Source organism: Scophthalmus maximus, chromosome 19 (genome assembly GCF_022379125.1).
Source record: "Scophthalmus maximus strain ysfricsl-2021 chromosome 19, ASM2237912v1, whole genome shotgun sequence".
Lineage (NCBI taxonomy): Eukaryota > Metazoa > Chordata > Actinopteri > Pleuronectiformes > Scophthalmidae > Scophthalmus > Scophthalmus maximus.
Genome location: NC_061533.1, coordinates 11,261,403 through 11,273,907, shown reverse-complemented (window position 1 = coordinate 11,273,907; position 12,505 = coordinate 11,261,403). Strand labels below are relative to the sequence as shown.

Sequence of the window (12,505 nt, the reverse complement as noted above, 5' to 3'; positions counted from 1 at the left end):
GACATTTATACATTCAAGCAAGATAAAGACTCTCTTTAGCAAACATATTAATAGTTTGTGGTTAGTGGAAGTCTGAGTGGCAGCAGGCTTCTTGGTAAGCTTGACACTGTACACAGCACTTTGGCAGGTTCTCGTTCAAGGGGTCTCCAGGGTATGGAGTTTTTTAGGTTTCAAAATATTTTCTGGTTTGTAGACACAGTATTACTGTTTCATTGCAGATTAAAAAAAATAATTTCTAAATTTATCACAATCAATATGTGAAAATTGCCTCCTATTCTCACAACAATGTCATTATAGCTATACGAGTAGTTTTGAGGTCCGTAAATCGAGAAACAATTATTTCCTTGTCGGCTGATAAATGATGATGAAGAAAAAAAGGTAATTGACTCTACTGTGTGACAGCAGGTAATGTAGGACCTGGCGCTATAGCACAGGGTGCAAATGCTCTTTATAAAATTTAATTTTACTATTTTGCATGGGTTGAATTTTCCACACTCAGCATCTTTGACACTCACACTCACTCTGAGCTTAATATCGTTCTGCTTCTATAATTCTATAATGTCCTGTACGGTGACCTTTCTGCAGGTACAAGCAAATGTCTCCGATGACTGTAACCAGTCTATAAGATGACACAACCTGTCACTCTACACACACACACACACACTACTCAGTATGTTACACATTCCTCTTGACTCTGTCTAACAGCTAATCTATGCATCATATGAGTAAAATCCCTACAAGACGCAGACCATGTCAGCCTCTTCAGTGTCGTTGCCCTTTCAGTGAAAACCAGTAGCAATCTATTTGTATTTTAAAGCCCTCTATAAAAGCAGGGGCCTGTGTGCATCACTGCTAGTATCTTCAATGAAAAATGATGAACCCAAACTAGTTGTGGAAAAACAGTTTAAATTACTGAAACAAAGCATTCCCAAAAGTTTTGCCCTATCTGACAATAGTGAATATTCCTTAAAAAAATTCCTGGATCCATATTCGGATCTGGATTGGCTGAGACCTATCTTTGGTAAAATGTGCATGCAATTTGTCCATAACTTTTTGAATAATCCTCAACACAAACAAACAGACAAACTGACCGAATCCCTTAATTTCTATGGCAGAGGTCAAAAAAAGTTAAACAAGTTTTTATATGATAGCAAATTCTAATTAAATATGATTACAAAATTAAAGCAGCCCAAAATTTTCTTAGTTCTTAATTTATTTAATAATGTGAGACTAGTATTTTGGTTAGATAAGAAATCTTACAATTTCTTAGCTGTGCCAGTCTTATGGCAGCTGTTGTTTGCCATCGCAGAAGCATGCAGCACCGTTCAATCCCGGATGTGTGGCCAATCTGGCTACGACTGGCATCATGGCGGCAGCAAAAGTTGGCAGAAAGCGACAGAGTCCCATTTGGGATTACTTTGAATATATGATGACTATGGCTGTGTCGTAAATAACAGCAAGAGCCTTGTAGTGGAAGGTGATAAAATATGTGGAACATATTCTCATGGGGGGAAATCTCACAAATTTGGATGTGCATTTGGAAAGCTCGCACAATAAGGCTAACCTATTTTACCTTGACAAGGTAAGATGGAGCTGCCAACCTCCCTCAATAATCCAGGCTGCACACAGCATTAATAAGTCTTTTTAAAAAATGTTTAGGTTTAACAACAAACTTCTCTTTCTATCGTCATTCATTCCTGGCAACACCCCAAGGGAACTTACAAATCACTTGTCTTCCAATAGCAAATTTAGTACAGTACATGCCCTGCACTTGAAGACGTACTGATTTATGCAAACACACGCACCCAAAGCACAGGATCCATTTACATTCACACACATGTTAATGGAACATTTCTCTTGAGGACAAATTGCAGATTTCCCCCTTGTGCTACATTGCTTTCCTCTCTGCTACACCTTTAAAAGTCTTCTCCAGCTCCTTACTAAGTGGCTGTTTGTGTGTGTGTGTGTGTGTGTGTGTTGGTGTGCGTGTGTGTGTGCGTGTGTGTGTGCGTCCTCACCACAGTTAGGCAGTGTCAGTGTGGACAGCAGCTTGCGTTCTCCTCCATCCTCAATGCAGTGCAGCTCCTGATTATCTGCTTCCTCCCCTAACCACAGCTTGATCCACATGTTCTCACAGGAGCAGTGTAGAGGGTTCCCTGACAGGATCCTGCACACACACACACACACACACGCACACACACACACACACACACACAAAAGAGATCACGAACCCAGTGACTAGTGGAGTGAAAGACCTTCGCTGAAGATTTTAAAAGTAACAGCTTAATTGTATTAAAAAACAGTTTGAGATTTTGTAAAATTTTCTCTTGATCAGAGTTAGATGAGACAATTGTTACCACTCTCATGTCCGTCTGTTGGATATGAAGCTAGAGCCAGCAGTTATAACTTGAAACGTATTTGTTGAGAAGATATATCTCGATCATGTTATCCAAGCAAAACCCAAGGTTGAAAAAAATAATGATGGGTTTTATGGGCCTACGTGTCTATGACTAGTTCTCGGCTGTTAACAGTTAACTGGAGTGTTGTCGTCACCCGGAGGCTGCCAAGCAACCAGTGGACACTCCGGAGAGTCACTGCCCTCAGACAAGTAACTGCCCAGCACATAACAACAACTTGACATTTTGAAACTTTAGTTTTGGTACATATTTTACAAGGTTTGTGCTGTTAGGTTAGTTTTGTCTTTATGCTAAGCTAAGCCTATTTCCAGCTTTATATGTAACAGAGAGACAAAAGTGGCATTGACCTTCCCACCTCACTCTAGTGAGAAGAACATAAATGAATGAGCTTAAAATAGTATTACCCAAATGCTGAACTATTCCTTTAAGATGCAGTTCTTTCAATTCACCTCGCACATGTCTTGCGCTTGTGCTTTTGCACGGCACTGGACTGAAACGTCCAAAATAAGTATTAATCTTAGTGTCTCCATTCCTGCTTCATTACACTAATGGGAGACTGAGGAAAAGGTATGTATGGCAGGCAAGTTTACCCTTTACTTAATTGAGGTCATATCCAATCACATTGAGCCCTGGTGGTTAACTGTCACTTCAGCTAATCTCTCCATCCTGCTGCCTCAGTCTTAATCTAAAAACAAATATTATTGGCTGCAGGAAAACCCAACTCAAAGCTTCAAATCATTACACCAGAAACCTACAGGTGACGCCACAGATGCTGTTGGTCTATGTGTACAGTGTGATGTTAACTGGGGGTAAACCAGAGACAGAGACAGACAGACAGACATTGAACTCACAGGTAAGACATGTTGAGGTGTCTGAATATTCTCCAGGAAAGTGAGGACAGGTTGTTATCTTTCAGATTCCTGGAAATCAAATCAAAAATCAGCGAATGAGATTGGATTTTTAATACCACAACAAAATGTTAGGTTGGTGTTACAGCAGCAAACAGTAGCCTACATTTTTATGTGCAACAAAAAGCGTGAATCATTTCCTCTCATCAAAACGTTTTTCTCCTCCTCTGACAATTAATCATGAGTGATGCATTTGATCAGTGTAATAAGCATCAAACTTAAATTATGTTCCAGTTTGATGCGGCCAGTTACTCTCTATAGTAATTTATCTGTACCAATCTTGATGTGTTGTGAAACCAATTATTTATCTATTGGTATAAATGAAAAGTTTTATAATAAATGAATGAATTCAAAACAAGTTTTCAAAAGATAAGTGCATTTTAATAGTGACACAAATTACTTTCTCAAAGTGATGAGTAATGGCCGCACAGCTGTCACATCAATAGAAAGCATTAAGTATATATCACAGATTCATAAGAAGTGTTTGTACTTACAAGTACTGTATCTTGATGTTGTTTTGAAAAGCCAGCTTCGATACATACGTAAGCCTGCTGTTGGTCACCGTTCTAACAAAAAAAATATATATAATAGCATCATCAATATCGCCATAAACAGTGCAATTATCAACAACAACCGCATCGTCAGCAACAGCAAAAAAAAAAATACTGAATTCTGATCTGCTCTATGAAATCTGAGGACACGTATGACTCTTTAAGTCACACTAGAGGAGGATATAAATCAGCAAAAGGACATTTTCACAACCAGGCAACCTGAATTCAGTTCTTATAAATAAAGCATAAATAGATAATTTATGAACATTAGTGACAAATTCTAAATTTGTCATGACACGTGACTTATTAGACAGTGGAATCTTATATTTAAGTTACAAAAGCCAAAACAAAGGACTGACATTTTGGGTACAGATACTATATATTAGCGACTGCCCTCCCAAGTAGAGCAACATACTGTGTGTCATTTCAAAGGGCATGGACAAACAACCAATGCTGTCGTTTTATTTCAATGACTTGTTGTACATGAGTACAGGTCTGTAGTGTATAATTAAGTGTTAAATAAACTGACAGCAGCACAGGATGGTTGTTATGCACCAGGGAAGTAACCAATAATCAGTTCATCTTGTGCAAAGCTACGTTTAAACAAATGATTCCACCGGAAATGATATAAACATGGCTGCCAGCGGTGATCATTTTTGTAAACAGTAATGGCATTTCTTTTTTAACGCAAGCACATGATGAACTGTCTTGTTTTGCTCAAACAACAGTCCAAAACCCAATGACTAAATCTACTTTTCACTGATATATGACGAAGAATAGCAGACAATACAGCAGGTGGAAACCTGTTTTGGCTTAAAAAAATTACTGAAACAATTATCTTTGAATCAATTAACAATTTGCACTTTAATCCTCTGGACATAAGTATAACAAATGAAAACCTATTCATGTGAACTGCACATTATTCAGCACTGTTAAAACAAGGAGCTCAGAGAGTGTGTGCCCTTCATCGGTCGAGGTGGATCTGTATCATATCTGATGAAGTCACAAATAATGTTCTGCGATTGACCATGTCTGAAATTACTTGGATTTTGATTTCACCATTTAAAAAAAGGTGATACGTAACACTGTAAAAATTCAAACTATGAAATATTAGTATGACATATTATAAAATATTAACACTACACAGGGTGTAACTGTGTGTTAAATATTTTCTTGGACACAGGACGGATGTCCTCAAACACCACACTCATCCTGTTTGCACTTATAGGTTTCTTCACACTGGATCAAAGCACATTTAAAAGCATTTATACACTTGCAGTGCGTAAGGTACTTTGCACTAATCTGTCTACAAAATGGGATGTTGGCTGGAAAACTGGGAAGTGCCTTTTCAACAGATTAGCAAAATGGAAGTAAAAATGCTGTGAATGGTTGTTGTCTGTTTTTGTTTTTAAATTAAGAAATAGAATGAAACAGAGAAGCTCAGCATAACATTTCAAACCGCCAGGCACAAAGCGATAAACACAATAGGATTTTAAATCAACAGACACGACAATCTAAACGCAGAGAGTGAGAATGTTTAGTAAAAGCAGAGTAAATCAATATGTTTCATATATTGGACAATAACAAGCTGAGTAAGTTCAGAGATACTGCAGGAAAATTATTAAAATGTTTTTAATATGCTGCCTATTAAGATGCTGCCCTAATCGGCTGTGGGGTTCAGTGTATTGCCCAAAGACACTTCAGAATGCGGACTGAAGGAGCTGGGGATCTAACCACTAACTTTGTGTGCCATCAGTTTTTAGCAAATGGGTCCATCACAATCCCTCAGAGGGGTTTTCCTCGTGAATAAATGCCACTGAAGACTCACAGGTTCCTGAGATTCTTGTAGTTTTGCAGGTCTTTGTCGTTGATGGAGGAGAAGCTGCCCTGGTTGGCGATGTAACTGTCAGGAGATACAAGTGTGTGTCAGAAGACTCCTTTGTTAACAGAACAAAGCGTAAACAGAAACATTTCAACAAGACAAAGGGACATAATAAGGCCATATAATTAGCATTCAGCATTAACTCCTGAAGGACCGCAGCTGATATATGGGACAAAGGAGGAGCAGGTAGTTGTTTTTCTTGGTGGAGAGAGACACAGGCTCCAGCTCTTTCCCTCACGCAGCTGCGCCTGAGCAAGGCACTTGACCCGTCAGTTTTTAAGGGCCAACAGGAGATGAGTGCAGGCCACTCCCTCTTGTGAACAAGTACAACTGTGTGAACAGGTTCTGAAATACGACACGTGTGTTTTTCAAATTTCACAGCTTCGGGATCGGATGTCTGAACATTTTTGACTAAACAAAACCTCCAGAGTGAACTGGGAACACGCTCTCCTTCAGAAGGAACGTGCTGTAACCGTCGCAGCACAGCGCCCTGCAGCGACCCTGTGTCTTAGAGTCGCACAGTAAGTTCGGCCCAAATCACAGGATCATTCAATCATGTTCTTTTTTTCCACGTGGTGACACACAGACAAAAACACAGACAAAAACAAAAACTATTCTTATTAAATCAAATCATTGATTTCCAAGATTGTTTGAAGGCAGTGGAGGGCCACTGATAACAATTTCAAATACAAAATGATATGCTGCATTTGACCTCTCAAATACAAATTTACACCAAAATGATCACACTCTAATTAATGGGAGTCAAACGATTGACAAGCGAGGGTTGAGAAGACGACACGTGACCATAAAAGCTATGTCAAAGGGGGTGCCCTGCTGGCCTCGGGGTCTAACTCCTCAGATGCTGTACCACAACGTGGACCATGTTATCGCAACTTCTTCATTTTAAATCCGACCTTCCTTGCATATCACTTATTCTCTATCTCCTTTATATTCCTGTCAGGGCTCCGCGGTTCATTGTCAAGTAAACCCCCAAAACCTGGGGGAAAAAAAAAAAAAAGGGATCAAATTTGATGTGTGCCTTTCAATAATTAAAGAAGCTGACCCAGAATTTTTTTCGAGGGCTTAACACACAAACACTGATGTGTGAAGCCATTCTTTGAAACACAATTATTGGAGAAACGTTATAATAACCATATGGACACACAGCTAAAATTTAATTCCGGCAAAATCTCTCAAGGTAGAAATCTTATTCAGAAAGTTTCAGTCATGAAGACAAAAGCAGACGGTGTTCACATTTATGTAAGAATGTTGATTAATAACAACACTGCCAAATACAAGAGCCATGCACACACTTTATATCTATCTATGTTTTTTCATCATGTGATAAACACTTGGCTGGATGTTTATCTTAGCGCACATGGGAAGAGTTAAACTTACTACACCCAAACGTGTCCATTAGTTTAAACACCAATCAGTATTGAATTAAAGAAATAGGTTATTTTTCAGATATTTTATTGGTCAAATGTTGTCTTCTCAATCCTAAAGAAAGGCTGCTCTAGGCTACCTGCAAAACCCAAACTCTCTGTATTGTTCAGTCTCTTTTGAGCCCACACCCGTTTAATATCACCAAGTTATGAGTCAAAAAGGCACTATTGTGATTTGGGGATTTTGGCTTCTGTCATCCAGACAGACACGGATGGCATTAAGTCAGGATTGTCTAACCAATTAACACAGACATGAGAAATGATAACCTGTCGCTCTGTTTTTCTTTGGCAAGGTCGTTTGGAATTAGACGTGGCACTGTCATCAGTAATTTGTCTGTTTACATTAGCAGAGCAGTGAATGCCTTTCGCCAGATTGCTGGCTCATTCATTCAGGTTTCTCCAAGGCCCCTGGTGAAGGCTGTTTATCTCTGACAAAAGTCATTATCCACAAGGCCGTTTATCTTTGCCAAGAATCATACTACTGCAGCCGTTAGATGCACTAATCCTCCGTTCAAATGCTGAGACCTGTTCCAATTTATTCCAATAGGCCAGATGTGTCATGAAAGTATCCCATACACTGTACATCTCCAGTGCACAATTTCTTGTCATCTTGAATCAGCAGCTCCAGCAGCAGCCCCCCAGAAAGGACCGTCCAGTCATCAGAGAGACAAGACGCAAAGACTGTTGACACTGATTAGAACAATAGAGATTTTTCTCCTCTTCTGTGCTTCATTAAATATATTAATTAAAAAAGCCATCTTGGGAAGTGCCTGTGCTAATATTTAGACAGTGGATGTTCCGTCCACGTGCATAGGCTACACACAAAGGCGCGAGGACGCACACAAACTGGGTTTAGTCTGTTTGTTAGAATAAACTGATGATGTATTTATTTTTAGCGGGACTGTCTCCACCCTGGTGTTGATCGGACCGAGGAGCACCGTGATGAGTCTGTTAGGCAATGTTCCGGCGGCACATGATGCGCGTCCGAGGCGAACCGCTGGTACATGGATGAAACTTCAGTGGTTATCTGAACAGGTGAATCCACACAGGTCCATTGTAAAGAAGCACGCGCAGCTCGTCTGCAGCTCCGGACGCGGTCAGCAGAGGAGAGGTGGAAGATGACATTCCTTCATTTGCTAAGTGTCGGAAAGGCAGCCACCCTGGATGGCTGAGTGTCTGAGGAGCGCTCGTGAATCCGACGTCTCCCCGTTTGTAAACATGATGCGCATAGAGACACTCACATGTCGGTGATGTTCTCCATCTCCGCCTCGCTCTGCAGGACGGGGAAGGCGTTGATGCCCTGCTTCGGGTCCGCGCAGGAGATCCTGGTGCTGCTGCAGGAGCAAGACGACTTGCACGCCCCCGTGGACATCCACGGCTCTCCCGTGACCACCGCCGCGCCGACCGCCGCCAGCCACCACCACAGGCACCTCCTCCCCGCCGCAGAGAGAGCCCCGCTCCCGGCCCTCGAGGCGCTCATGTCGGGTGCCAACTTCAGCTATGAGGCTCGCTGAGGAGCAGCCCCGCGACCCGGCCCAGGTTGGCTGGAATCAGCCCCGGTTCCGCCAATCACGGACAGCCCCGGTGCTCAGCTGGATGCAGGCGGCGCAGGCTAGACGAAGCTGACAGACGAGACGGCGAGAATGGTGCGTAAAGGAGAGATCGAGTCCTCCAGGATCCCCCGCCAGTCAGCCAAAATCACACAGCCACACTGACGGGTGTGTGTCTGTATCTCCCCCTCTCTCTCTCTCTCTCTCTCTCTCTCTCTCTCTCTCCCTCCCGCCCTCCCTCTCTCTCTCAGCTGTCACGCACTGGCCGTTGCATCCCCAACACACAATGTCCTCTGTGTGTGGATGATTCTCGGGTGGTGGTGGTGGTGGTGGCAGTCCGGATGGGAGAGTCCTGGGCTGCGATGATGAGGAGAGAGGAGGGAGGACAGACGAAGAAGGGGGACGGGTGCCCTTCCAGTATTAAAGCAGATCATGTACAACGTGATACCTCATTGATCCCCCTAAGGCAACATGCTCCTTGCCAGGTCTTGTGGGGGGGGGGGGGTTCAGGTGAGGAGGAGATGTGCTCAGGAGCACATGTGCTGTTATCTGTGTCAATGTTTGGGCTGCCAGGGGTTAGAGTTCCTCCTCAGAGTACATGGTGACTTGCTTTACCTGGCCTTGCCTTGAGTTGAGCACAACATGCGTGAGCGTCCTTGTCTGACACACACACACACACACACACACACAGAGAGAGAGAGGGGGGGTGGACAAGAGGTTATTTAATTTATCTGGTAGATTATGTGCATAAATGAGATATAAGGGTCCATTAATTTGCAGACTCTAATTGTCATTATCATTCTCATCATCACCGTGGCTGCGATCATCATATCATTGTTATGGAAGGCGTTTAGTGAGTAGACCTGTTCAGGCCTACTGTTAATCACTGAGTTAGGTAGTCAAGTGTTTCCATTTTTTTCCCTGACAACTTGTTATAGGATATTTAATTATCTTATAGACCTTATTGTCAGTGGAGCTACCATTGCAGGAGAAGAGGTGGGTGTAATGTCTACAGCAGCACATGCAATGTGTGAGAGAGAGAGCAAGTGAGAGAAAAAGAGGGAGTAATCACCAATCACCAAGTCTTTAGCTGGTGTGTACTAGACCAAGCATCACCTTATTAAATCATTAGGCCGTATTTCATAATCGTTTGGGGCTCCCAGCCAAAACCAGACTGGAATCAATAAGCTGTCATCTCAGAATGGACGGCGAATATACGGCGTAGAGCCAGACACTCTGCTGCTGTACGGCCCTTATTACGCTGGATGCATTTCTGACACAGCACCTGATCCGTCTTTCACTGGTTTACAGCCACTGAAGAACAGAGCTATACCTCTTCTGAGTCTTTCACCTTGCATGTGTGAGACAGAGAATGACAGTCCATCTGCCTGAGAGCAGCAAGATCCCCAAACACACTACAGCTGTGAGGAGTCCTCTACTCTCCTCTCCTCTCCTCCAATGTCCTATCCCCCATGTGCAGCTGTAATATGACGTTTGCACTGACGCACAGGCAGTGCACTGAATAGAGGAGTGTAATTATGGAGCCCTGTCTGTGTCTGAACCAATCTGGTGGATGCCTGCCTCAGACACAGGTCTGTACTATACGCACTCTGCAAGGAACAGTGTGGGCGAACCAATTAAAACATTGTCTAATAAACCGAATATTCCAATTACTCTGTGCCTTTTGAAATTTGACAGAGGTTGTAACCTGTCTCAAAGGTCTTTTTGCCGTTTGGGAGATCTAATTGCCCTCTTGAACGACACCTTTGCGCACTTTTATTTATTTGACACAAATGGGAGCAAATTATAGTATGCCATATTTAGCTTCTTGTGCAAATTACAAGTAATGTCTGATGTGTTAATTGCAAATCACAAATCACCACTTTCCAATTATTTATAATTTACATACAATGGATGTCCCCTTGTAAACAGTGAACAGTATTTTTTTTACTTAGAAGTTTAAGTGTCTTGTAAATTACCACGTGCCCACATCTTGATGATTTTGTACAGCATCTGCAAAACATAAAACGTGTGGGCAAAAAACAGCATCAGATACCTGGATTATAAAAATGAATTTGACTACATATAAAATGTGTTTTGGCATGATTAAAATATACATATAATGAACATGGTGATGTTGTGTAAGGGGTCCCTTTTCTATAGAGAGTTGCTCCATCATTTGTTGCTGTGAGACACAAAAACTGACCACAGATGAAGTCTGAGATGTGCAGTGGCACCACTGGAAAATGATTCAATTTAATTCAATTCAAATGTTCATTTTCTGTTTTCAGTCAACTATATTGATTCTGTAAGTCAGATGGCTGGTGTACTCTTTTTGTGTAACTAAACCCTACAGCAACATGATATTTTGCTCATGTGTTACTGTCAACTGTCTCTGGTTGTGTGATGAGTGGTCTTTTCTTGTCAATCACATATTTTTATGGTCATAATTTCCCTAACGGCTGTACGTAATGATTTATTGTCATCACACTATAGGGCTGTAATAACAGACTCTTGGTAGATGTTTGATCAATCTCTTAATTGTTGAGTTGATGGATCACTATTATTATTAACAGTTTTTTATTGCAACACAATCACCTGTTGTTGCATCATAATTATTGTTGCATCACAATCAAATGTTGTTGCATCACAATCACCTGTTCTCACCTTTGCATACCAGCCGTGTGTTATGGTCCTGAGAAATTATACAATGCTGCTCTCTAGTGGCTGCTGGGAAAACTTTGGACAATCTGCATTCATAAAATAAAAAGATGTTGTTAACATGAGATAGACCAAGTGAGCACTGTATGGGCCTTTTCTCACGGCAGACAATTTTGACATGAGGATAATAGGATAATAATGAGGATAATACACATGTAAATAAAATAGTGAAGAAGCAAGCTGAATTCCATTTAGTTTGTTTAGCTTCAGGGTTTTGGTATTTTACATGCTGGCTCACTGTCACATGTTCATTACCTATGTTTGTTTGCTAGTTTGCAGGATCACGCAACAAAAAAATACCGAACAGTTTCCCATTATATTTGGTGGAAGGTTAGGACATGGGCCAAGAAAGAGAGATTACTTTTGGCACGGATCTGGACAAAGGGGCAGAGCTTTTCTTTATTACTGCAAGATAGGGTGCTTTTTCTTATCTCAGTGATCTCGTGGTGGGAACTGTCAGATTTCTCTCGATAATATTGTAAGGTCTCAACCTTGTACTGTAAAGTGCCTGGAGATAATTTATGTTGTGATTTGTGATTTGTATAATACATATTATTGTACTCTACCGCCCACCAGGCCCACTTGGGGATTTCTTGAAGGAATTGAACATCCTCCTATCTAACATGTCTAACACAGGAGATGATCCCCCACTAGTTCTTCTCTGTGATTTCCACATAGACAGAAAAAGTTAACATCTCAGCTGTTATTCTAACTATCCTCTTTTACTTTCTCACTCTCTCTCTCCCTCTCCCAACTCACAAAGCTGGTAACCAAACAGATCTCATATTCACCAGAAACTCTCCTCTACCACTGAGCTCTCCGTCTATCCGTCACAACCTTCACTCCCTGTCTCCCTCCTCTCGCGGGTCATCTGCCCTATCTCCCTCTTACCCCTGACTCCGCCACAAACACTTCTCTCTCTACCTTGTCCTCTTCCCTTGACTTCCTCTGTCCTCTAACCTCTTGGCGGGCTCTCCCAACCTTTCCAGGTCCGTGGTTGTCTGAGGTGGTTGAACCTCCCTGTGAGCACC

General features: G+C 41.8%; 1 protein-coding gene across 4 annotated transcripts in view; it reads right to left on the bottom strand.

The window, feature by feature from the left end:
* The window catches only part of ntrk2a (neurotrophic tyrosine kinase, receptor, type 2a), a 70,562-nt gene extending 61,605 nt beyond the window's left edge, over positions 1-8,957 (bottom strand). For all 4 annotated transcript variants that reach the window (XM_035640754.2, XM_035640757.2, XM_035640755.2 and 1 more), the window contains exons 1-5: positions 8,445-8,957; positions 5,705-5,779; positions 3,820-3,891; positions 3,269-3,337; positions 2,019-2,167 (exon numbers count right to left, since the gene is read on the bottom strand). In XM_035640754.2, the coding sequence (XP_035496647.2) occupies positions 2,019-2,167; positions 3,269-3,337; positions 3,820-3,891; positions 5,705-5,779; positions 8,445-8,683 (604 nt within the window). In that variant the 5' untranslated portion in view covers positions 8,684-8,957. The remainder of the gene's footprint in view (positions 1-2,018; positions 2,168-3,268; positions 3,338-3,819; positions 3,892-5,704; positions 5,780-8,444) is intronic.
* Positions 8,958-12,505: the final 3,548 nt, after the last annotated feature.